Here is a 27,207-nt window from a genome sequence, read left to right as displayed (position 1 = left end):
TTATTATTGACTGATGGACAGATGTTGATTTGGATGCAGATATTTGATTACTTACCATATTATTTTGTCCTTGATATCACCCTCCATACTGTTTCTGCTGCTGCTGCTGCTGCTGCTAAGTCACTTCAGTCGTGTCCGACTCTGTGCAGCCCTATGGACAGCAGCCCACTAGGCTCCTCTGTCCACGGGATTCTCTAGGCAAGAATACTGGAGTGGGTTGCCACTTCCTTCTTCACCATACTGTTTCTACTTATATGTAAATATAATAAAAATGGATGTTAACATATTTGGTAGATGTCATAAGTCTAGGACAGCAAAAGACTTGGATCACAAAGTAAAACCTAAAGTAGAAATTTCTTTACTGTAATGATGAGTGATGGTCAAAATTATAAATTTAGTCATAGGTTATTACAATCTCAATTATACATCATAAAATCAACTTTTATGGTATGGTAGCATCTGTTTGTCAATGTCTAGAGATTTATAAGAACTATAAAATGGACATTGGTCCTTAGTAGTAAATATGGGGAGAGAGAAGGGCTTCAGAATGTATTTTATAGGTAAAAGAAGAACATAGAAAGGATGATAAAAAATGACTAAGAAATTAATCAACAAAGAGTAAGTCCCATTGTAGGAAAGTGTTTCAGATTAGGTGCTGGTGATCAGGATTTGTTGTGAGAGAGCCAGATTTAGAGCAGCTCTCAGTATTACTTGTGGAGTTTGAGGGCACTGGTGATTTTTATTCTTACTTCTTTTAAAAATCTGATATCATCTACTCTACCAAGTGCCAATGCTGAAAAATGGAGACACTACATCCCAAAATGGTGAGGCTGAGGGAGTTTGTTTTAGAAGAGAATGCAATGCCTGGAGGCTATAGAAATAGTGAACTTAAGCAATTGGCAGTACTGATGGCAGAGCAATAAAGGTGGGTAAAGTGCAGTTACTTAGTCATTAGACACATATTTGGGGACGAGAAAGAAAGATTCCAAATGAGTTTTAAATATATGTATCAGAAATGTGGGAGTGAAAAGACTATGTATTTTTTAAAAAGAATTATTGAGCTTTTATTATTTATCAGATACAAAAATAAATTTATGAACAAAGCAGACTTCTTTCTGCTTTTATGAAGATTATTCTAATGGAAAAAACTGCAAAAAACCAAAACAAAACAAAAACACACACATGGAGGCTAAACAATATGCTACTACAGAAAACTTGATATACCTTTAGCCAGATTCATCAAGAAAAAAAAGCAAGAGACCCCAAATCAGTCAAATCACAAAAGAAAAGTAGACATTACCACCAACACCACAGAAATACTAAGGACTAGAAGAGACCACTATGAGCAACTGTATGCCAATAAAAAGTACAACCTAGAAGCAATGGGCATATTCTTTGAAAGATACAATCTCCCAAGACTGAATCAGAAAGAAATTTAAAAAATATGAACATACCAATTATCAGTATTAAAGTTGAATCAGTAATTTAAAACCTCCCAACACACAGAAGTCCAGGACCATGTGACTTCACAGGTGAATTCTATCAAACATTTAGAGAATAGTTAACACCTATCTTTCTGAAACTACTCCAAAAAATTGCAGAGGAATGAACACGTTTGAACCTATTCTATGAGGCTACCATCACCCTATACCAAAACTAGACAAAAGTATTGCAAAAGAATAAAATTACAGGCCAATTACACTGTTGACCATAGGAGCCAAAATCCTCAGCAAAATACTAGCAAACCAATTCTAGCAATCCATTAAAAGGATCATACACCATGATCAAGTGGGATTTATCCTAGGGCTTTCAATATCCACAAATCAATCAGTGTGATATACCACATTAACAAATTGAATAATACAAATCATATGATCATCTCAGTAGATGCAGAAAAAGCTTTTGATAAAATTCAAGATCCATTTATATAGAAATTCTCCAGAAAGTAGGCATAGAGGGCACATATTTCGACATAAAAAAGGCCATCTATGACACACACACAGCTAGCATCATATTCAATGGTGAAAAGCTGAAAGCATTTCCTCTAAGATCTGGAACAAGACAAGGATGCCCACTCTCATCATTTTTATTCAACATTTTTTTGTTAAGAGCTAGTCATAACAGAGAAGAAAAAGGAAAGGAATCCAAATTGGAAAAACAGAAGTAAAACTGTCCCTGTTTGCAAATGACATGATACTGTACATAGAAAATCCTAAAGATGCTAGCAGAAAGCTACTAGAGGTCATCAATGATTTCTGTAAATTTGCAGGATACAAAATTAATACACAGATTTCTCCTGTGTTTGTATACACTAACAACAAATATCATAAAGAGAAATTAAGGAAATAATCCCATTTACCATTACACCAAAAATAATAAAAACACCTAGGAATAAACCTACCAGGACTTCCCTGGTTGCTTAGATGGTAAAGAATCTGCCCACAATGTGCGAGACCCAGGTTCGTTCCCTGGGTCAGGAATAGCCCCTGGAGTAGGAAATGGCAGCCCCCTCCAGTATGCTTTTCTAGAGAATTTTGTGGACAGAGGAGCCTGGCAGGCTGCAGTCCATAGTGTCACAAAGAGTCAGACACGAGTGAGCAACTAATACACACACAAACCTACCTAAGAAGGAAAAAGACCTGTACTCCAGAAACTATAAGATTCTAATGAAAGAAATCAAGGTTAACATGAACAGATGGAAGGATATACTGTGTTCGTAGACTGGAAGAATAAATATTGTCTAAATGACTATACTACCCAAGACAATCTACAGATTCAATGCAATACCTATCAAATTACCAATGGCATTTTTTAAAACTGGAACTAGAACAAAAAAAATTTTTTTTAATTTGATATAGAGACACAAAAGACTCTGAATAGCCAAAATAATCTTTAGAAAGCAAAATGGAGCTGGAGGAATTAGACTCCTTGATTTCAGACTATTCTATAAAACTATAGTAATCAAAACAGTATTATATTGGCACAAAAACAGACACAGACCAATGTTCTGTGTACAGACCAATGTACAGAATGGAAAGCCCAGAAATAAACCCATACACTTATGGTCAATTAGTCTATGACAAGGGAGGGAAGACAATGGAGAAAAGACAGTCTTTTCAATAAGTGGTGCTGGGGAAACTGGACAACTACATGTACAAGAATGAAATTAGAACATTCTCTAACACTATACACAAAAATAAACTCACAGTGAGTTAAAGAACTGAATGTAAGAATGTATACTGAAAACTAGAGTAAAACATAGGCAGAACACTCTCTAACATAAATTGCAGCAATATTTTTTGGCTCCATCTCCTAACGTTATGGAAATAAAAAGAAACAAGTGGGACCTAATTAAACTTAAAAGCTTTTGCACAGAAAAGGAAACCATAAACAAAACAAAAAGACAACCTACAGCATGGAATAAAATATTTGTGAACAATGCAACTGGTAAGGGATTAATTTCCAAATTACAGAAACAGCTCAGACAACTTAATATCTATGCTATGCTATGCTAAGTCACTTCAGTCGTGTCCAACTCTGTGCGACCCCATAGACGGCAGCCCACCAGGCTCCCCAGTCCCTGGGATTCTCCAGACAAGAACACTGGAGTGGGTTGCCATTTCCTCCTCCAGTGCATGAAAGTGGAAAGTGAAAGTGAAGTCACTCAGTCGTGTCCCACTCCTAGCAACCCCATGGACTGCAGCCTACCAGGCTCCTCCATCCATGGGATTTTCCAGGCAAGAGTACTGGAGTGGGGTGCCATTGCCTTCTCCGAACTTAATATCTAAAGAACAAATAATCCAATCAAAACATGGGCAGAAGACCTAAATAGACCTTTCTCCAAAAATGATATGTAAGTGGCCAATAGGCACAGGTGAAAATGTTCAACATTACTAATTATTAGAGAAAAACAATTAGTAAATGCAGGAAAGGATGTGGGGGAAAAGGAACTCTCCTACACTGTTAGTGCGAATGTAAATTGGTGCAGCCACTATGCAAAACAGTATGAAGGTTCCTTAAAAAAAGTAAAAATAGAGTTACCATATGATCCAGCAATTCTACTCCTGGATATATATCTGGAGAAAATGCTAATTTGAGAAGATACATGTATCTCATTGTTCATAGCAGCACTATTTACAATAGCCAAATCTTGGAAGCCACCTAAATGTCCATCAGCAGATGAGTGGATAAAGATGTGTATGTAAACACAATGGAATACTACTTAACCATAAAATAGAATGAAATAATGCCATTTACACCAACAAGGATGGAGCTAGAGATCATAATAAGTGAAGCTGGTCAAAAAGAGAAAGATGAATACCATATATCACTTATATGTGGAATCTAAAATATGACACAAAAGAACCTACCTACAACACAGAAACAGACTCACAGACATAGAGCAGAGACTTGTGGTTGACAAAGTGAGGGGAATGCTTGGGAGTTTGGGATTAGCAGATGCAAGCTATTAATATATAGAATAGATAAACAAAGGGACCTTACTGCATAGCACAGGGAACCATATTCAGTATCTTGTAATGAGCCACATATACAATGGAATATTACTCAGCCATTAAAAAGAATGAAATAATGTCATTTCTAGCATCATAGATGCACCTGAGATTATCATGCTAAGTGTAGTAAGTCAGACAGAAAAAGACAAATATCATATGATACCATTTATACGTGAAATCTAAAAAAAATCAAAACTGAGACTAATGAACTTATTTACAAAACAGAAACAGCCTTACAGATTTAAAGAACAAACTTACAGTTACCAGGGGAAAATGGTGGATGGAAGGGATAGATTGGGAGTTTGGTACTGACATGTACACACTGCTATTTTTAAAATAGTTAGCCAACAAGGACCTACTGTGTAGCACAGGGAACTCTGCTAAATATTCTATAATAACCTTAATGGAAAAATAATTTGAAAAAGAATAGGTACATGTATTATGTATAACTGAATCACTTTGCTGTGTACCTGAAATGAAGACAAAATTGCTAATCAGCTATACTCCAATATAAAATAAAAATTTTAAAAACGCAAAAAGGCAAATAATATAAAAAGTATATATATATATATCTGAATCACTTTGCTACCCACCTGAAACCAACACAACATTGTAAATCAACTATACTTCAATAAAAAGATAAATTTAAAAAAAGCAGTTGGTAATATATTGGGTGGAATGCATGAGTCAAAATAAAGGAATCATTTACAAGGTTTGGGGGCTAATCTCAGCATAAAATAATGGTCTTTGGACTAGGGCATGAGAAATGGAAATGGGAGTAATGGATATATTAAAGGATATTTAGGAGGGAAAATAATCAGACTTGATAATATTTGGATATTGGGGATGGGATGAAAAAGAGGGAGTCAGGAGTCCACCAGACTAGGTGATATTCACTGAGCTACCTACTGACCTCCACACCCATAGCTACTAAACAGCTACACTTGGATGTCTCTCAAATACCTGAAATGCACCACATCCAAAACAAGACCCCAGTCCAAGCCTGTTCCTCCTTCTGTTCCTGACACCCTGCACTATCATTATGTCTGTTTCTACAGGCTTAGCTCTTTTGGCCTCCCACTTTCTCCTCTAAACACCAGCCATACTTTAAGATTTTTATGTTTGCCATGCTCTTTCACCTTTGAAAGTTTTACCTGTTCATTCTATCTGATTCTGTTTTAATTCTTCTTCTAACTTTTCCTACTATTTATTTACAAGTTTGGATGACATCTTCTCCAAAAAGACTTTCCTGATTCTCTAAAATGTCAATTAGCTGGTCCTAATTTGTGTGCTGATAGGCCTCTGAACTTCTCCCCAATAGGGCTCTGATTACCTTAAATGATAATTACTTCTTTGTTAATCTGTCTCTGTCAGTCATTCCATGACTTCAACTTACCTCTGGAAACCTGAACTGAGTGATGACATGAGGTAACCTTTCAAGCTATGTTATTTCCAGTGCTCTTACCTGGGACTGGAACAGGTGGTAGAGGTTTGACGAAATGGTCTCCTTTGGAGACAACAGGGCAGAACTGCCAGAGATATTAAAGCCTGGCATGGGTTCAACCCATTATTTCACACTCTTATTTCTTCACCTTTTTCACCATGCCCAGTGGTGTTCTAAGAACCAGCACCAAATGAAATAGTTAGATTCCATGCTCTAGGAGTTTAAAGTCTCAAAGTGAAATGAGATGCTGACACAGAACCCTGTAGAACGTAACAGTTAACGCAAGAAAATTGCAGGTTTAAGGAAGATCAGAGATGAAGAGATGGAAGGAGGGAGAGTGAGAGAGACAGAGAGTGAGGATGGGAGAAGAGAAGGAGGAGGAAAAGATGAGGGAGATGAGGAGGAGGGAGAGGAGAGGAAGAGAGGTGTGGGGGAGGAGGGAGGGAAGGACGTTTGGATGGTGACTAAGAAAAGCTTCACAAAATGTAGTCTTGAAGATTTGCCCCAAGCAGAGTTAGTTGGTTAGTTGCTACTTTATCTACTCTGGCAGCCTATATAATTTCCCATTTATGAATGCATTCAACAAATATTTTTCAGTATCAACAATATGTGTTAAATTATTCTTTGTGCTAGAGATACAGCAATGGGTGGTGGGGTAGGATGGACTACCCAGAATCCATACCATTTCTTATCATACTGTAAAGATAATTTAGAAATGGTAAAGTATTTCATATATTTAAAAAATACTATAATAAAGTGTACACTATATGTATTTAAGAAATTTAACAATTTGCTGTTTCTTTTATGGATTTTTATAGAAATAAGCATTACAGATATTATAATAATCCTTTTGTATAACCTCAGAGTTCCTTTCATCTTTTCTTAATACCCTTTGTTATGAAGTTTGTATGTGTCTTTTCTGTCCAAGTTTATATAATTTTCTTACATACTTAGTTGCATTACTTTAATGTTTCAAAATCTACACACTATATCCATACTTCTGCAGCTTGCCTTTGGAACATTATTGAGATTTTTCTGTGTTTATATACACAGATCTAATTTATGCATTTTTCAGGAAATTGAAATATGAAATGTGTGGGAAATCAGAGTTAGACACAAGTTTACAGTCTTGATTTTTATTATGAACACCTAAGTTCCTGGAGAGGAAGGAGCCTGTTTCTTCAGCTTTGGTATCTTCAGCAGTGTAGCTCAGCATGTCCCTGCATACAGTACCACATTTATGGTTTTGTAAAGCTAAGCCAGAGAGCTGACTATGACAAAGACAACACGTAGCTGACGACTCCTCATTTAAAAAACATATACTGAATTCAGGTTCAACTGTAGAAACAGAGTTATCCAGAAGGGTGAATCCCAGTTCCTGGCTTTGGGTGCTCAGTTGAGTGAAGGAGTCAGTCAAGCAGACAGGCAACTATAGTAGTGTGAGAATGCTTTGACAGCCATACCTCAGGACTCTTACTGTACCCAAGAATGGACCTATTCCCATATGGAAGGTGACGTGAAGTTGGCCTCAAAAAACTGACTTTGAGATTTGAATGACACGTAGGAGGTAACCTGAAAGAGGGCAAGCACTACACTGGAGGCACCATCATGCAGAAAGGTATGATAAATTTGGAGAATAACAAGTTAACTATAGGATTAAGGTAGGAGACAAGTCTGAGAGGTGACTGAGGCCAGGTCATAGAAGGCCTTTGTGCCAGGATACAAGCTTGGATTTTATCCAGCAAAGCTAATGCTGAATCACTATAATGCTGGCTTAGATCAGATTAGGTTGTAAAACATTACTGAGTTGTAAAATCAACTTGCTGAGTTGGGATCCTCATTTAAAAAAGTAAACTAGAAGAGAGTAGACAATATCAGTGGACATGATATTTATAAATAATGTTTTGTGATGCTTTTGTTTCAACTGTATATATATATACACATCAATATTGTATTCTGATGTAAATGTATTTTGATCTGTGGGTCACAGTAAAAAAAAAAAAATTGGAGAAACACTAAAGATTCAACACTATAAAACAATATATCAGATTACTTTTGGTAACAATTCATAGAAAAAATTCAGGCACAAATGGGAATAATCACTAAAGATTCTTATTATATAGTATCTTTTAGTTGTTCTGACCTACATTCTCAGTATCATCTTCAGCCTTGAGCCAGTTCCCTGTATCAGAATAATATGTGATCTTAGTCTTACAGAACCTGGATTCTCACTGCCTCAAATTATTTAAGACCTCTCTATCTCTGAACCCATCAATAGCCAATAGAGTGGAAGTACCATGACTGCTTTTAGACTAATCTGGGGCGTTTGTTTGGGAATCAACCCACTGCAAGGAACTGTAACGCAATGTGGTAAATTCAGTGCATTATGGAAATACCATAGTGGCACCTAGGGTCACTAAGTAATAAACTTAAGTTTGGAGATGGTCAGAGCAGTCACCCAAGAGATGCCAAAAGTGTGTGTACAAGTCAGGTAGGTAAAAGCCAGCGAGTTCTCTGGGTGATAGATGAACAAAATGTTCTAAGGAAAGCCATGCACAGGGAAGTGCTAAGTGTGTCCGACTCTTTGTGATCCTATGGATGGTAGCCCGCCAGGCTCCTCTGTCCATGGAGATTCTCCAGGCAAGAATATGGGAGTTGGTTGCCATGCCCTCCTCCAGGGAATCTTCCCGACCCAGTGTCTCTTATGTCTTATTGGCAGGCAGGTTCTTTATTTACCACTAGCGCCACCTGGGAAACCCATGTATAGGGAAACGGTCAAAATAAGGCCTTCCACGACTCTGGAACATAAAATTAGAGACAAGAGAAGTTGGAGCAATGAGCAGATGCCTACTCACTGAGGAGAGTCACAGTAAGGAAGCTGGACTCCTTCCCTATTGGAAAAGAAGAGCAGAGAATTAAGAGAGCAGATTCCTATCACTATGGCTGCAGTGTGCAGGGAAGTACATTAGGAACTACTGAATAATCCAGAATAGAGAGGTCTTGGATTTCAGACTAGGGAGGCGTGTTTACAGATTTGAGAAACACTATGGAAATAAATTTCACATGATGTGCTAATTTTACTGCAGAAAATCAGTGTAACGTAACAGTCTCTGACTTGTAGTAGTTTCCTTTGGATACTGGGCTTACACTGCCATTGATCTACTGAGACTAAACTTGTTACATTTTAAGAATGGGCATAACTTGTGAAGCTGGAGCCTGAACAGAGAAACTTTGCAAGTAGGAGGGAATTTTTAGTATATATGGGCCTCTCTTGGGAGTTTGGAATTTATTAAATAGGTGCCAGGATGGATTTGGGGGCATATTCCACCTATTTAGGTGAAGACTTACCATTTCTAGGCCTGATTAGTGAAACTGCTATACTCTTATTTCCCTGGTGTTATCCCAGTGTTTATGTTCAGTCCAGTCCAACTCTGCAACCTGGTGGACTGCAGCCCATGAGACTCTCTGTCCATGGAATTTTCCAGGCAAGAATACTGGAGAGGGTTACCATTTCCTACTCCAGAGGACTTTACCAACCCAGGGACTGAACTCGTCTCTTGCATTGGCAGGGGAGTTCTTTACCACTGCACCAATCCCTGAGCCTTTAGTAAATGCTTTGGGATTCACATACTCTATCTATTATATAGGCTAAAACATTAAAGGGGATGCAGTGTCTCTTGAGACCACTGTGGCACTGGACATGGCCCATCAGGCTGTGAGCTCCTTGATGGCAAAGGTCGTTTCTTCTCAATTCTATAGCCTAATGTGTAGCCCAGGGCCTGATATATGGCCAACACTTGTTAACTAGTATATCTCTAGTGCCTAAAATGATGCTAGCAGATGCTAAATAAAACACTTGGGGAACTACTGAAAGTCCCACTGGAAGGTATATTTCTGAGGCCTAAGAGGAAAAGATAGGAGTTCAGTCATAACCCCCCTGTTACCAATACTTAAAGATGTGGTTTTAATTGTAAGGAAAGTGCTTTTTCTAGGAGTCAAGGCTGACTTCAAGATATCTGGCTAAGGGGAATGAGTTAGTGCCAAAAAGACAGAAAGGGGACAAATTTTTTTGGAGGAGCATTCAGAGTTAAATGTTAGTCAATAAATGTTCTAAGTGTTTACTATATGTCACTCATAATATCAGAAAGAGCTTTCTTGTAATAGTGTAGAAGACCAACTGGAGTAGAGTTAAAGAGATGAGACCTGTGTTGGGAGCAGATCAGTTTCTCAGACTTGGGCAGGTGTCCTGAAACAGGACCAGAGTAGCTGTCACCAAGGCTAGTATCTGTCTGCTAGACTGGTGAGCCCTCCACCCGCAACCTTATTATCTCAAACAGTGTATGGGTTTGGTGGGCCAAATACCCTCTGAAGGTCTGCCCTAAGATAAAAATCTCTTTTTCCCACTGTACTAGCAATCTGGGATCTGCTAGGCCCTATCCCGTGTTCATGCAGGGATGATAGCTCTAAGACTTCCCATGACTATCACCAAGTGAAGCCTCTGAGTGTGAGGGATGGGCAGCCTGGCTGTGCCCAGTCTGGCTTCACAGTTCCTAGTGCACATAAAGGAACTTCCTACTTCTCACATCCCCTGACCATTCTGAAGCCGGATTTCCCTCTTCCGAGTTCCCAGAGAGGCCCAGATTTGACAACAATGAAAACTTCCAGGAAATTCCCACGGATTTAACTTCCTAATCTTTCTTCCACTTCTACCCTCTCCTTCACCCCTCCATTCCCACCCCAAAAAGAAGGAGCTTATCCTGCAGTCAACATCCTCTGCTAAATGCTTCCACTCTCCTGGCCAGGTTGATGGTCCTCTCCTCTGAAGTCCATTCAGGGTTTGAGGGGAGCACTTGAGGGTAACATGTGATCCTGTCCAGAAACAGAGGAATGGAACCTTGAAGGTTCCTAGGGTACCAGATTATTACAGAAAGTTCACTTCTAGATGTTCATCCTCCTACCCTTGTCAGGAAGTAATCTTTAAGAAATCCCAGGGGCTCAGTCTCTATGCTAGATAACAAAACTCAATCACCTATGGGGGCTAGTTTGGAATTACAGAATACATGCCCCATATAATCAGGCATGAAGAAAAACCAAACTGTGTTAATTCAACACAACCCAGATTAAGAGCCAGAAACATGCCATGAATTTACTACCTCATACAGACCGATGTTCTCATTCTCCAGAAATCCAAAGGGGGGAAAACAATCAGTTTACATACATACAATGGATTTTTACCTACTGTGCAAAGAAAAGGGTATCTGGCTCTCAGAAAGTTCTGGGCTCCAGACTCCAATCAGACAGTCCATTTTACAACTCAAGCTCCAGTTCTAAGAGCTTAATAGAGCTCCCAAGGCCTGTGATCATGGGCACTGATGGGGGCCACATGCCCTTTGGCTTCAGTTAAACTTCTGGTGTTTGAGCTGGGTGGGAGCTGCGGGTGCTTGCTTCCTGGTTCTGCCGCACGCAGCCCCTGAAGCAGCTGGTTTAGGAGTGTAAGGTTGCTGTCTCTTCGTGCAATGGGCAGGAGACAGTTCACTTTGTACTCAATCACCGCCATTTTGGCCCGATCCTGCTGATTCGGATTTGGGATCTGCAGCATTCTCGTGTAACCGCCATTCTGACCTTGGTACCGAGGGGCCAGTACTTGAAACAGCTTTGGGATCAAGTCTTTCTCCTAGAGGGGGAGAGTTTTCCAGGAGAGAGCAGAGTCAGGCACCATCACCGAGACATTAACTTTCAGCATCCCCAAAGGTAGGGTCCAAACACACACCCTCCCACATCCCTTCCCTCACCCTCTGACGTGGTATTATAAAGTGATCAATTACAGACAATTGTGTAGACTGAGATTCACGTTGAACTCAACGTAGGACATATATCACATTTGTCCGTAAGTGCCTGCCTTAATTCTGCCCGGTTCCCTTTCCTCTAACAACTCCGTTCCACTTAGGGACCAAAGGATAAGATCTGGGAAGTGGACAGGATGCACTCACCGTGAGCCAGAAGTCCGCCATACGCATTGCTCATTCGTTGGTGTCTCCCAGCTTCCCAAAGTCGATGAGCTGTGAGGACACAACATCACTGACCAAAATCCGAGCAAGAAAGGAGGCGTCAATCTTAATCCTCTAATGCCAAACTGCAACGTATTCATTCCATACGCTAGCAAAGCATGTCACTAATTCAGGCTACCTCTAACCACGCCGTCCTAATCAGGTCTCCATTTGAGGGGCCACAAGAGTAGGTTCAGCTCACGGTAAGAAGGAAAGAGACTTCCGGCACTGTTTACCAGGGCGGTCCCAATTCTTCCCCAACTCCAGTCGGATCCCGCCCCCTCAGGCCAGACCTAGGAGAGGAACAAGAGGGTCACGCCCCTTACCTTCTCGGTGTAGCACCTCAGCTAGTCCACGCGTGCCCATGACGCCTCGATGCGTTCATGTCGCACCAGTCCCGTAAGCAAGTTCTGCAACAGGTGAATGCGGGACCCAGGACCTAGGCCTAGGCGGCGGTATACGCGGCAGTGGGAGATCGCGGGGGCGAACGACAGCCACATGTTACCGGCTGCTCCCCGCCCCTGTGAGGCCGGAACTGGAAATTCAGAGACGCGGCCGAGAAGCGGAGCTTAGAGGACTCACGCGCCTTACGTAGCTGCGTGGTGGACGTGTTTGCGCATGTGTATCGGAGCCTGCCTCGTTGGCAGCCTTGGGGAGGGCGGGGACTGGACCTCGTCCGGAGGAGGAGAGACGGGCGGAGTTTGGTCTAGCGAGCGCTCCAGGTTTGCCTGGGAACCAGGCGCCCCCTAGTGTGGAGTGAGCAGGCTGACGGTTTCTCTGTTGCTGCGACAGTCGTCATATGACACCGCGCTTGAAGCTCCGCCCGGAGCTGGCTGGTAGAGTGAGTACCTGAAGAGGAAAGTGCCTGGCGGTGTTCCAGTCCTTCAGGCCGTCGGACCTGCTCTTTCTGGGCGGGCGGGGGGGTGTGGGGGGGCGGTGTGGGGGGGGGGGGGGTGGGGGGGGGCGGTGTGGGCGGGGGGTGGGGGGGCGGTGTGGGCGGGGGGGGGGCGGTGCGTCTGACACGCTGAGCGTGTCATTCTGAAAAGAAAATTATTTTCAGTAGTAATGGCCAAATGAATGGAATAGCAATGATAGGAAAGAAATAGAGGTGGTGAAAATTTTCTTTCCTTGAAGTTGTTGACTGGAAAAGAAAAAGCACAATGTAAAAGTTGAGAGTTGTGTCTAGCAGACAAAACTGAGGACTTGATCCCACGACACAGTAGCTAAGATAACTCCGAGAGGCTATGGTGGCAGAGGGGGTTGTAGAAGGGGTTTGGAGTGGGTGGGGGGCAGAAAATAGAAGAGATTTTGCAGGGAGGACAGGGTAGTTGGAGCATCAATAGATTACTCTTAAAGAAAGCCAGATATCTCAAGGGATTTAGTGCTTTTCTATGTATGAGAAGATGCAAGAGTCTAGGCTCACTGAGTTCATTGTTTTGAAATGCACCCCAGCTATTTGGGGCTGCTGCTAAGTCACTTCAGTCGTTTCCGACTCTGTGTAATCCCATAGACGGCAGCCCACCAGGCTCCCCCATTCCTGGGATTCTCCAGGCAAGAACACTGAAATGGGTTGCCATTGCCTTCTCCAATGCATGAAAGTGAAAAGTGAAAGTGAAGTCGCTTAGTCGTGCTTGTGCAGGACTCTTAGCAACCCCATGGACTGCAGCCTACCAGGCTCCTCCGTCCATGGGATTTTCCAGGCAAGAGGACTGGAGTGGAGTGCCATTGCCTTCTCTTTCATTTGGGGATAGTATGAGTGAACTCCTCTCACATGCTAGCAAAGTAATGCTCAAAATTCTCGAAGCCAGGCTTCAGCAATATGTGAACCATGAACTTTGTGATGTTCAAGCTGGTTTTAGAAAAGGCAGAGGAACCAGAGATCAAATTGCCAACATCCGCTGGATCATGGAAAAAGCAAGAGAGTTCCAGAAAAACATCTATTTCTGTTTTATTGACTATGCCAAAGCCTTTGATTGTGTGGATCACAATAAACTGTGGAAAATTCTGAAAGAGATGGGACTACCAGACCACCTGACCTGCTTCTTGAGAAATGTGTATGCAGGTCAGGAAGCAACAGTTAGAACTGGACATGGAACAACAGACTGGTTCCAAATAGGAAAAGGAGTACGTCAAGGCTGTATATTGTCACCCTGCTTATTTAACTTCTATGCAGAGTACATCATGAGAAGCGCTGGACTGGAAGAAACACAAGCTGGAATCAAGATTGCCAGGAGAAATATCAATAACCTCAGATATGCAGATGACACCACCCTTATGGCAGAAAGTGAAGAGGAACTCAAAAGCCTCTTGATGAAAGTGAAAGTGGAGAGTGAAAAAGTTGGCTTAAAGCTCAACATTCAGAAAATGAATGGCATCCAGTCCGATCACTTCATGGGAAATAGATGGGGAAACAGTGGAAACAGTGTCACACTTTATTTTTCTGGGCTCCAAAGTCACTGCAGATGGTGACTGCAGCCATGAAATTAAAAGACGCTTACTCCTTGGAAGAAAAGTTATGACCAACCTAGATAGCATGTTCAAAAGCAGAGACATTACTTTGCCAACAAAGGTCCGTCTAGTCAAGGCTTTGGTTTTTCCGGTGGTCATGTATGGATGTGAGAGTTGGACTGTGAAGAAGGCTGAGCACCGAAGAATTGATGCTTTTGAACTATGGTGTTGGAGAAGAGTCTTGAGAGTCCCTTGGACTGCAAGGAGATCCAACCAGTCCATTCTGAAGGAGATCAGCTCTGGGATTTCTTTGAAAGGAATGATGCTAAAGCTGAAACTCCAATACTTTGGCCACCTCATGCGAAGAGTTGACTCACTGGAAAAGACTCTGATGCTGGGAGGGACTGGGGGCAAGAGGAGAAGAGGACGACAGAGGATGAGATGGTTGGATGGCATCACTGACTCAATAGACATGAGTCTGGGTGAACTCCGGGAGTAGGTGATGGACAGGGAGGCCTGGCGTGCTGCGATTCATGAGGTCGCAAAGAGTCGGACATGACTGAGCGACTGATCTGATCTGATCTGATGAGTGAACTCGGGGAGTTGGTGATGGACAGGGAGGCCTGGTGTGCTGCAATTCATGGGGTCTCAAAGAGTCAGACATGACTGAGCGACTGAACTGACTGACTGACTGATCCTGTTTTCTCATCCCGAGTCTCCTCAGGTTGCTCCATTCAGTGAGTGGCTGCAGTGTCTGATGATTCACTGCGGAGGGTTATGTTTCTGTCCTGAGTTTCCTTGGGATTTACTGTGATGGAGAGGAGGTGCCTGCCCTGGCTGATGGCTGCAACATCGTTTGTTTACTGATGTGGCAGGCGACATTTTTAATTCACAAAGTGCATATAACCATCCTAGTTGAAGAAAAAGTACTGTGCTCAAAGAAAAAGTAATGATTTAATATTTTAAAAATCAGTTCAGTTCAGTTCACTTGTTTAGTGGTGTTCTTTGCGACCCCATGGACCACAGCACACCAGGCTTCCCTGTCCGTCACCAACTACCAGAGTTTACCCAAATTCATGTCCATCGAGTCGGTGATGCCATCCAACCATCTCATCCTCTGTGGTCCCCTTCTCCTTCTGCCCTCAATCTTTCCCAGCATCAGGGTCTTTTCAAATTAGTCAGCTCTTTGCATCATTTTTTTTTAAATTACATCACTGTGTTTTTTATTTTAAAGGGGAAAACATACATATGCATTTATGTGTTAAAGAAATGAACAATAACATAATTTCTGGTTTTGAGCATTTGTGTCAGCTGATTTGCAATGACTTAGTCAAAATGGTTCCTTGTTATGTATTCAGATGTATCCCCCCGCAAAAAAATATATGCTAAGTTCTACCCACCCCCACACCTCTGTATCTCCTTCACCCAATACCTCAGGATGTGACTTTCTTTGGAAATAGAGTCCTTGCAGATGTAATTGGTTAAGATGAGGTCATACTGGTCTAGTTCACTTCAGTTGCTCAGTTCAGTCATGTCTCACTCTTTGCAACCGCATGGACTGCAGCTGGACTAGGATGGATGCCTAATCCAAAATGGCTGGTGTCCTTATAAAAAGAACACTTGTGAAGAGACAGAGACATACAAGGACAATGCCATGTCACCAGGAAGGCAGAGATCAGAGTTGTCTAATGCAAGACAAGGCTTTCTGGCAAACATGAGAAACTTAAGAGCAATTGAAACTGTCAAGTGTCCTTTTGGGAGGCTCTGAAGAGTTGTGGTCCTTTATGTCTCAGTGCAGAAAGAATTCAGCGAGAGGCAAAGTGATAGATAAGAACTGATTTATTAGAATAGGACGCTTGTGAGACTTACAGGCAGGCAGACGAGAGGTTGCTGCACCCTAAGAACTTACTGGGCTACAGTTTTATAATCAAAAAGTGAGGAGGAGGAGAAAAAGACTTCTTCATCATTCTTGAGTAGAGGTCATGCTTCCATCATTTGTTTCTCCTCCAGGCTGGGCAGGGGAGTTTTCTTGTCCCTACGTGGTCAAGCTAGGTTCACAAATTATTGTTTTTTATGTGTGCACAGAGCATGTCCTAACTTACTGAGTTCATTGGTCAGGATGTGAGGCTCATGCTACCATTGTTTTCTTGTTTGGGGCATGTCTCTTGCTTCTGTTCATGGTTTTGTTGCTAAGCAAGCCTGCTTGGTTTTGTGGTTAAGCAAACCTGCTTTCTTGAATAATCATTAACTTACAGGGGTCTCCCATATATTTTTCTATTTGCAATCCCCTAGTGGGATTAACTATTTAATCATCTACTTCTCTCCTTTACTCTGTCCCTGTCACAAGATGTGGAACAGATTCTTCCCTAGATCCTTCAGAGAATGCTTGGCTTAGCGGGCAAGTTGATTTTGGACTTCTGAACTATAAGATAGTAAATTTCTGCCCAGTTTGTGACATTTTTGTTACAGAAGCCCTAGATACATATTCATGTTTGTTAGAAAGCATGTTTATATTTGTCATTCTGTTTTCCTCTTAGATAAACAGAGAACACTTCTTGTTAATTTTAGTTTTGAAAAATTTCCGTAGTCTGAAGCAACAATTATGCAAATAGGAAAAGTCTTTTTTTTAAGGAAAAGTCTTAAAGATATGGATATGTTGGCAGAAAATTATACAAACCACAGTTCACAATAAATTCCAGAAATTGCAATATTCTCTCTGTCTCATTTATTTGGGATTACTTCTTACAGCTTTCAAGTATCTCCACATTTTACTATAATATCATCATCAGAAAATTCATCCTAAATTTCTACTGGTAAAAATTGGGTAGATTTTCTTCTTTGCAAAATTCAGGGAAATTGAATATTGACACTAGTGTTATTTGATCCATTGCTTTAAAAAAGGAATATCCACATGGTGAAAATGTACAGCATCAAACATTGTCCTTATTTGTATAGGTTGGTGCAAATGTAAATGTAATAGTGGTTTCGGATCACAAATTTTAAATCATTGTTCAGTTCAGTTCAGTCGCTCAGTTGTGTCTGACTCTTGGTGACCCTATGAATCACAGCGTGCCAGGCCTCAATGTCCATCACCAACTCCTGGAGTTCACTGAGACTCACGTCCATCGAGTCAGTAATGCCATCCAGCCATCTCATCCTATGTCGTCCCCTTCTCCTCCTGCCCCCAATCCCTCCCAGCATCAGAGTCTTTTCCAATGAGTCAAGTCTTTGCATGAGGTGGCCAAAGTACTAGAGTTTCAGCGTCAGCATCATTCCCTCCAAAGAAATCCCAGGGCTGATCTCCTTAAGAATGGACTGGTTGGATCTCCTTGCAGTCCTAGAGACTCTCAAGAGTCTTCTCCAATACCACAGTTCAAAAGCATCAATTCTTCGGTGCTCAGCCTTCTTCACAGTCCAACTCTCACATCCATACATGACCACAGGAAAAACCATAGCCTTGACTAGACGGACCTTTGTTGGCAAAGTAATGTCTCTGCTTTTGAATATGCTATCTATGTTGGTCATAACTTTCCTTCCAAGGAGTAAGCATCTTTTAATTTCATGGCTGCAGTCACCATCTGCAGTGATTTTGGAGCCCAGAAAAATGAAGTCTGACACTGTTTCCACTGTTTCCCCATCTATTTCCCATGAAGTGATGGGACCGGATGCCATGATCTTCATTTTCTGAATGTTGAGCTTTAAGCCAACTTTTTCACTCTCCACTTTCACTTTCATCAAGAGGCTTTTGAGTTCCTCTTCACTTTCTGCCATAAGGGTGGTGTCATCTGCATATCTGAGGTTATTGAGATTTCTCCCGGCAATCTTGATTCCAGCTTGTGTTTCTTCCAGTCCAGCATTTCTCATGATGTACTCTGCATAGAAGTTAAATAAGCAGGGTGACAATATACAGCCTTGATGTACTCCTTTTCCTATTTGGAACCAGTCTGTTGTTCAATGTCCAGTTCTAACTGTTGCTTCCTGACCTGCATACAGATTTCTCAAGAGGCAGGTCAGGTGGTCTGGTATTCCCATCTCTTTCAGAAGGCTGAACCACATCTTTATTAATCAAAATATGAACCAATTCTTATGAATCTGAACTCACACATGTCACTGACTGTAGTATTTGCAGTGTATCTGACTTGCTTTTGCTTTGGGTCTGTCTCTTGCCCTAGCTGACATATGTCTTCATCACTGGGAGTTGGAACTTTCTTTTATAGTCCATGGAATTCTCTAGGCCAGAATACTGGAGTTGGTAGCCTTTCCCTTCTCCAGGGGATCTTCCCAACCCAGAGATTTAACCCAGGTCTCCCACATAGCATGTGGATTCTTTACCAACTGAGCCACAAGGGAAGCCCACTATAGGACTGGGTAGCCTATCCCTTCTCCATGGGATCTTCCCGACCCAGGAATCAAACCAGGGTCTCCTGCATTGCAGAAGGCTTCTTTACTAACTGAGCTGTCAGGGAAGCTCATCCTTTTATTCCCTACCCACTATCTTAGAAACCCTTAAGCCAGATAAAAGTTGGACAGTAGACCCATTGGAGGAGATAATAGCTATAAACTTCATCCATTTGAAAGAAACCTTGCTGATTATCCAGCCCACGTATTCTTAACATTTTCTGTGCCTTTTGACCAAGACTGATGAATTCTGTTCTTCTGAAAAATAGTTTTATAATGTAAAATGAATTAAAAAATAGTATAAAGGAACCAATTATTAATATATTGAAACACCTCAAAATATTTATAAAACTCTCCAAATTGCTTTACAACCCATTTTGAATTCGAATAAGAAAATTGCTAGAATTTACTTTTTGTCTAATATAATTTCCATAGTCTAAAATAAATACACAGAAAGTAATGTCATTAGCAAAATAACATAAAGTAAGAAATGTGCTTTAAAATGATGTGCAATATAACCACATTTATTTAAGAGTGTATTCCAGTATCTAAAAACAGTAAAGTTGAGCAATACAAAACCACGTTTATTAGTAGCTTCTCTTTCTTTACTGATTTCATTTATTTTGTCTCTCTTTTTCTTCCTAGATGTGTTTCACTAGAGGTTTATCAATTTTATCTCATCAAAGAACTGGCTTAGTTTCATTGAACTTTTCACTTATTTTGCAGTATCTAATTCAATTATTTCTTCTCCAAGCTTATTATTTTTCTTATACGAACTTCAGGTTTTGTTTGAACTTTTTATTCTCATTCCTCTAGGGATAAGGTTAGTTTGTTTACTTGAGACTTTTTTGTTTGTTTGTTTTCTTTAGGTAGGTCTATATTACTATATACCTCCCTGTTAGAGCTTCTTTTGTTCTGCCTCATAGGTTTTGGAGCATTGTGTTTTCATTTTCAATTGTCTTGAGGTTGTTTTTTAGATTTTATCTTTGATTTCTTCAAGAAACCATTTGTTGTTAGCATGTTGTTTAGATCACAAGTTTATGGTTTTTCTAGTTTTCTTTGGTTATATTCTTGTTTTATCCTGTTGTGGTCAAGACAAGATACTTGATATAATTTTAGTTTTCTTAAATATACTAAGACTTGTTTTTTGGAGTTGCATATGATTTATTGTTGAGAATGTTCCTTGGGCACTTGAAAAGAATATGTATTGTGTTTTATTTGAATGAAATATTTTTTGTGTATCTAATAAGTCAACCTGATCAAGTGCATTGTTTAAGGCCCATATTTCTTTATTAATTTTCTGCCTGGATCATCTGTCCAGCAATGTAAGTGAGCTTTTATATACCTGTTAATTTTTGCTTTATGTGCTTAGGGGGCACCTGTATTGGGTAAATTGATAGTTACAAGTTTGGAAATAAGAGCTGGGTCCATAAGAAATCAATTGACATTCAAATTTCAATTTTATGTACTTTTTTTTTTTTTGGTAGAGAAGTCTTTATGCAACACGTATATCTGATAAAGTGCCTACATGCAGAATATGGAAAGAACTATAAAATCACCACGAAATGAATATGGATGACAGACTTGAGCAGGCAATTTATAAAAGTGAATATTCAAATAGTCACAAGGAGTAAAGGATGTCCAATCTCAGTAGTAATCAGGGAAATGTAAACTACAGTGAGTTATTAGTACTACATAGTCCAGAGTGGCTAAAATTTAAAAGAGTGATAATAGTGTTAATAAACATGAGAAACAGCTGAAACACTCATATATTGCTAGTAATGTTATAAATTGGTACAGCTACTTTAAAAATTGGCTGGTATTCTCTCCTAAAGTTGAAGAGATATCTAGGTATGTAGATAAACTATGACCCCAAAATTATTCACCTGGTATATACCTAATGGAAATGTGTGAATAAATGCAACAAAAGACATGTGTAAGAATTCTTAAAGTGAAAGTAAAGTCGCTCAGTCATGTCCGACTTTTTGCGACCCTGTGGACTGTAGCCCACCAGGCTCCTCCGTCCATGGGATTCTCCAGGTAAGAGTACTGGAGTGGGTTGCCATTTCCTTCTCCAAGGGGTCTTCCGGACCCAGGGATCAAACCCAGGCCTCCTGCATTGCAGGCAGAGGCTTTAACCTCTGAGCCAACAGGGCAATAATTCTTAGAGCAGCAGTATTTAAATAAACATGAACTGAAGAAAATTCAAATGTTTTTCAGTAGTATAATGGATAAATGAATTGTGATATATAATGGAATAGTATACAATGATGAAAAACCCAACTGTAGCTCCATTTAGTAACAGATAAATTTCCTGAACATTGTTGAGTGAGTGGAAGTCAGACACAAAACAATTACACTGGATCATTCAGTTTGCCTGTTCAAAAACAGAACTCATCTATGGTGTTGAACCTCTGGATTAGAGAGGGTATAGTTGTTAGAAGAGGACATGTTGTGAGCGAGATGATTCTAGGAAGTTGGTGATGTTCTGTAAGTTTTCCTCCATAGTGTTTAAATTGATGTGTTTGTTATGGAATAATTTCATGAGCTGTACACATGTAATTTGTGTTGTTTTTTGTTTCTTTTGGTAGTATAACTCTTGTATTTCAGTTAAAAATAGGTTTAAAAAAATCATAGGTTTTATAGCCTCCTGACTCTCCAAGAGTTATTTCTCTTTCATTCTATGAGTAGGTGTGATATAATGAATAAAGGACTACCCCCCCAAAAGATATCTATTTTCAAATCCCCAGGACCTGTGAATATATTGCTTTGCATGGCAAAAAGAATTTTTCAGATGTGACTAAGATATTGAGATTGAGAGATTATTATGGGTTATCCAGTTGTGACGAATGTTATCAGAAGGGTCCTTATGAGAGGAAGGTGTGGGAGTCAGAGGTAGAGTGATGTTGCATGGGGGCAACTTGACTGGTCACTGACAGCTTTGAAGATGGAAGGAGATTGTGAGCTTAGGAAGGAGGGCAGCCTCTAGATGCTGGAAAAGGCAAGAAAACAGACTTTCCTTTAGAGCCTCCAAAAGGAATGCAGCTTTGCCAATAATTTGTGTTTAGCCCCATAAGACCCAATTTTGGACATATCACCTCTAGAACTATAAGAGAATTAACCTGTTGTTTTAAGTCACCAAATCTGTGGTAATTGGTTACAGTAGCAATAGGAAACTAATAGTGGTAGTTCATGGGCGGTGTACTCTGACAGGTACAATGTCAGAGTACACTGTCCATAATAGGTGTTCTGCAATTGTGCTGAATGTATGATCAAGCTTCAAAAGTGTCATTCCTCAGTACGGTAAGGGGATTTTTGAAATAAATAAGGATGTTGAGAATTCAAGACCAGTATGATGTGTTGTGACCAGGCAGTTTCTACCAGTCTGTTTCCCTTTAATCTTCAGACTTCCTTAAACGTGAAAGGCTTAGAGTCTAGAGGTGAAGGAAAAGAGCACAGGGTTTGTAGTTATCAGGCACAACAAAATTGGAGATGAGGATGCAGATGAAGATGGCATGATTAGCACTTTCCCTTAGTCTGTGAAAGTCTTTCATTGTCAAGAGGGAGATTAGAATATTTTACAAAAGAAATGTATAAAGAAATAAGATGGAGGTTATAATGCTCTTGACATCCCAAATGGATTTTGTTGTTGTAGTTCAACCACTCAGTCGTGTCCGACTCTTTGTATTCCCATGGACTGCAGCACATCAGACTTCCCTGTCCTTCACCATTTCCCAGAGCTTGCTAAAACTCATGTCCATTGAGTCGATGATGCCATCCAACCATCTTGTCCTCTGTCGTTGCCTTCTTCTCCTGCCGTCAGTCTTTCCCAGCATCATGGTCTTTTCCAATGAGTCTGTTCTTCTCAATAGGTGGTCAAAGAATTGGAGCTTCAGCATCAGTCCTTCCAATGAATGTTGAGAATTGATTTCCTTCAGGGGTGGCGGCTTAAAGTGCCAGGCTGCGATGGTGCAGAAGTGGCTGAGGGGAGCTACCCCACATCCAAGGCCAGGGGCGGCGGCCAAGAGGAGCTACTTCACGTCCAAGGAGTGGTGGCTGCATGGGCGCAGGAGAGCCGAGAGGAGCTACTCCATGTTCAAGGTCAGGAGGGGCGGCGGTGAGGCAATACCCCTTGTCCAAGGTAAGGAGTAGCGGCTGCGCTTTGCTCGAGCAGCTGTAAAGAGATACCACACGTCCAAGGTAAGAGAAACCCAAGTAAGACGGTAGGTGTTGCAAGAGGGCATCAGAGGGCAGACACACTGAAACCATACTCACAGAAAACTAGTCAATCTAATCACACAGACCACAGCCTTGTCTGACTCAATGAAACTAAGCCATGCCCTGTGGGGCCACCCAAGACGGGCGGGTCATGGTGGAGAGATCTGACAGAATGTGGTCCACTGGAGAAGGGAATGGCAAACCACTTCAGTATTCTTGCCTTGAGAACCCCATGAACAGTATGAAAAGGCAAAATGATAGGATACTGAAAGAGGAACTCCCCAGGTCAGTAGGTACCCAATATGCTACTGGAGATCAGTGGAGAAATAACTCCAGAAAGAATGAAGGCATGGAACAAAGCAAAAACAATACCCAGTTGTGGATGTGACTGGTGATAGAAGCAAAGTCCGATGCTGTGAAGAGCGATATTGCACAGGAACCTGGAATGTTAGGTCCATGAATCAAGGCAAGTTGGAAGTGGTCAAACAGGAGATGGCAAGAGTGAATGTCGACATTCTGGGAATCAGTGAACTAAAATGGACTCGAATGGGTGAATTTAATTCAGATGACCATTATATCTACTACTGTGGGCAGGAATCCCTTAGAAGAAATGGAGTAGCCATCATGGTCAACAAAAGAGTCCGAAATGAAAAAAAAAAGAGTCTGAAATGCCGTACTTGGATGCAATCTCAAAAACAACAGAATGATCTCTGTTCGTTTCCAAGGCAAACCATTCAATATCACAGCAATCCAAGTCTATGCCCCAACCAGTGACTCTGAAGAAGCTGAAGTTGAACAGTTCTATGAAGACCTACAAGACCTTTTAGAACTAACACCTCAAAAAGATGTCCTTTTCATTATAGGGGACTGGAATGCAAAAATAGGAAGTCAAAAAACACCTGGGGTAACAGGCAAATTTGGCCTTGGAATACAGAATGAAGAAGAGCAGAGGCTAATAGAGTTTTGCCAAGAAAATGCACTGGTCATAGCAAACACCCTCTTCCAACAACACAAGAGAGGACTCTACATATGGAAATCACCAGATGCTCAACACCAGAATCAGATTGATTATATTCTTTGCAGCCAAAGATGGAGAAGCTCTATACAGTCAGCAAAAAAACAAGACTGGGAGCTGACTATGGCTCAGATCATGAACTCCTTATTGCCAAATTCAGACTTATATTGAAGAAAGTGGGGAAAAACACTAGATCATTCAGATGTGATCAAAATCAAATCCCTTATGATTATCAGTGAAAGTGAGAAATAGATTTAAGGACTAGGTCTGATAGAGTGCCTGATGAACTATGGATGGAGGTTCGTGACATTATACAGGAGACAGGGATCAAGACCATCCTCATGGAAAAGAAATGCAAAAGAGCAAAATGGCTGAGGAGGCCTTACAAATAGCTGTGAAAAGAAGAGAAGCAAAAAGCAATGGATAAAAGGAAAGATATAAGCATATGAATGCAGAGTTCCAAAGAATAGCAAGAAGAGATAAGAAAGCCTTCCTTAGCAATCAATACAAAGAAATAGAGGAAAACAACAGAATGGGAAAGACTAGAGATCCCTTCAAGAAAATTAGAGATACCAAGGGAACATTTCATGCAAAGATGGGCTTTATAAAGGACAGAAATGGTATGGACCTAACAGAAGCAGAAGATATTAAGAAGAGGTGGCAAGAATACCCAGAAGAACTGTACAAAAAATATCTTCATGACCCGTATAATCACGATGGTGAGATCACTTAGCTACAGTCAGACATCCTGGAATGTGAAGTCAAGTGGGCCTTAGAAAGCATCACTACGAACAAAGCTAGTGGAGGTGATGGAATTCCAGTGGAGCTATTTCAAATCCTGAAAGATGATGCTGTGAAAGTGCTGCACTCAATATGCCAGCAAATTTGGAAAACTCAGCAGTGGCCACAGGATTGGAAAAGGTCTGTTTTCATTCCAATCCCAAAGAAAGGCAATGCCAAAGAATGCTCAAACTACCGCACAGTTGCACTCATATCACATGCTAGTAAAATAATCTCAAAATTCTCCAAGCCAGGCTTCAGCAATATGTGAACCGTGAACTTCCTAATGTTCAAGCTGGTTTTAGAAAAGGCAGAGGAACCAAAGATCAAATTGCCAACATCCGCTGGATCATGGCAAAAGCAAGAGAGTTCCAGAAAAAACATCTATTTCTGCTTTATTGACTATGCCAAAACCTTTGATTGTGTGGATCACAATAAACTGTGGAAAATTCTGAAAGAGATGGGAGTACCAGCCCACCTGACCTGCCTGTTGAGAAACCTATATGCAGGTCAGGAAGCAACAGTTAGAATTGGACATGGAACAACAGAATGGTTCCAAATAGGAAAAGGAGTACGTCAAGGCTGTATATTGTCACCCTGCTTATTTAAGTTCTATGCAGAGTACATCATGAGAAACGCTGGGCTGGAAGAAGCACAAGCTGGAATCAAGATTGCCGGGAGAAATCTCAATAACCTCAGATATGCAGATGACACCACCCTTATGGCAGAAAGTGAAGAGGAACTCAAAAGCCTCTTGATGAAAGTGAAAGTGGACAGTGAAAGAGTTGGCTTAAAGCTCAACATTCAGAAAATGAAGATCATGGCATCGGTCCCATCACTTCATGGGAAATAGATGGGGAAACAATGGAAACAGTGTCAGACTTTATTTTTGGGGGCTCCAAAATCACTGCAGATGGTGACTGCAGCCATGAAATTAAAAGACGCTTCCTCCTTGGAAGGAAAGTTTTGACCAACCTAGATAGCATATTCAAAAGCAGAACATTACTTTGCCAACAAAGGTCTGTCTAGTCAAGGCTACAGTTTTTCAGTAGTCATGTATGGATGTGAGAGTTGGACTGTGAAGAAAGCTGAGCGCCGAAGAATTTATGCTTTTGAACTGTGGTGTTGGAAAAGACTCTTGACACTCCCTTGGATTGCCAGGAGGTCCAACCAGTCCATTCTAAAGATCAGTCCTGGGATTTTTTGGAAGGTCTGATGCTAAAGCTGAAACTCCAGTACTTTGGCCACCTCATGCGAAGAGTTGACTCATTGGAAAAGACTCTGATGCTGGGAGGGATTGAGGGCAGGAGGTGAAGGGGACAACAGAGGATGAGATGGCTGGATGGAATCACTGACTTGATGGACATGAGTTTGAGTGAACTCCCAGAGTTGGTGATGACCAGGGAGGCGTGGTGTGCTGCAGTTCATGGGGTCGCAAAGAATCGGACACGACTGAGTGAATGAACTGAACTGAACTGAACTGAGGATTGACTGGTTTGATCTCCTTGCAGTGCAAGGGACTCTCAAGTGTATTCTCCAACACCACAGTTCAAAAGCATCAATTCTTCGGTGCTCAGCCTTCTTTATGGTTCAGGTCTCACATCCATAAATACTGGGCTTCCCTGGTGGTTCAGAGGGTAAAGCGTCTGCCTGCAATGCGAGAGACCTGGGTTCGTTCCCTGGGTAAGGAATACCCCCTGGAGAAGGAAATGCCAACCCATTCAAGTACTCTTGCCTGGATAATCCCATGGACAGAGAAGCCTGGTGGGCTACAGTCCACGGAATGGCAAAGAGTCAGACACGACTCAACGACTTCACTTTCACTTCTTCACTTTCTCACATCCATTTATGTCTACTGGAAAAAGAGTAGCTTTGACTATAGGACCTTTGTTGCCAAAGTAGTGTCTTTGCTTTATTTTATGCTGTTTAGGTTTGTCATAACTTTTCTTCCAAGGAGCCAGCATCTTTTAATTTCATGGCTGCAGTCACCATCCACAGTGATTTCGGAGCCCAGGAAAATAAAGTCTGTCACTGTTTCCATTGTTTCCACATCTATTTGCCATGAAGTGCTGGGGCCAAATGCCATGATCTTCCTTTTTTTGAATGTTGAGTTTTAAGCCAACTTTTTCACTCTCCTCTTTCACTTTCATCAAGAGGCTTTTGAGTTCCTCTTCACTTTCTGCCATGAGGGTGGTGTCATCTGCTTCTCTGAGGTTATTGATATTGCTCCCAGCAATCTTGATTCCAGCTTGTGCTTCATCCAGCCCAGCATTTTGCATGATATACCCTGCATATAAATGAAATAAGCAGGGTGACAATATACAGCCTTGACATACTCCTTTC

The 27,207-nt window shown here is 41.1% G+C and overlaps 1 protein-coding gene and 1 long non-coding RNA gene across 2 annotated transcripts in view; one reads left to right on the top strand and one right to left on the bottom strand.

The window, feature by feature from the left end:
• Window positions 1-11,078: 11,078 nt before the first annotated feature.
• On the bottom strand, window positions 11,079-12,522 carry LOC506989 (mitochondrial ribosomal protein L17-like). The gene is given in 3 exon segments (NM_001075293.2): window positions 11,079-11,632; window positions 11,949-12,017; window positions 12,332-12,522. Coding segments are annotated over 2 exon segments (366 nt in total). The 5' UTR covers window positions 11,976-12,017; window positions 12,332-12,522; the 3' UTR covers window positions 11,079-11,293.
• A 117-nt stretch (window positions 12,523-12,639) lies between these two features.
• The window catches only part of LOC104974257 (uncharacterized), a 140,105-nt gene continuing 125,537 nt past the window's right edge, over window positions 12,640-27,207 (top strand). Inside the window, exon 1 of the long non-coding RNA XR_811548.4 lies at window positions 12,640-12,846. This is a non-coding gene — a long non-coding RNA (uncharacterized lncRNA). The remainder of the gene's footprint in view (window positions 12,847-27,207) is intronic.

Source organism: Bos taurus, chromosome 15 (assembly GCF_002263795.3).
Source record: "Bos taurus isolate L1 Dominette 01449 registration number 42190680 breed Hereford chromosome 15, ARS-UCD2.0, whole genome shotgun sequence".
Lineage (NCBI taxonomy): Eukaryota > Metazoa > Chordata > Mammalia > Artiodactyla > Bovidae > Bos > Bos taurus.
This window is presented reverse-complemented; position numbering and strand designations above follow the sequence as displayed.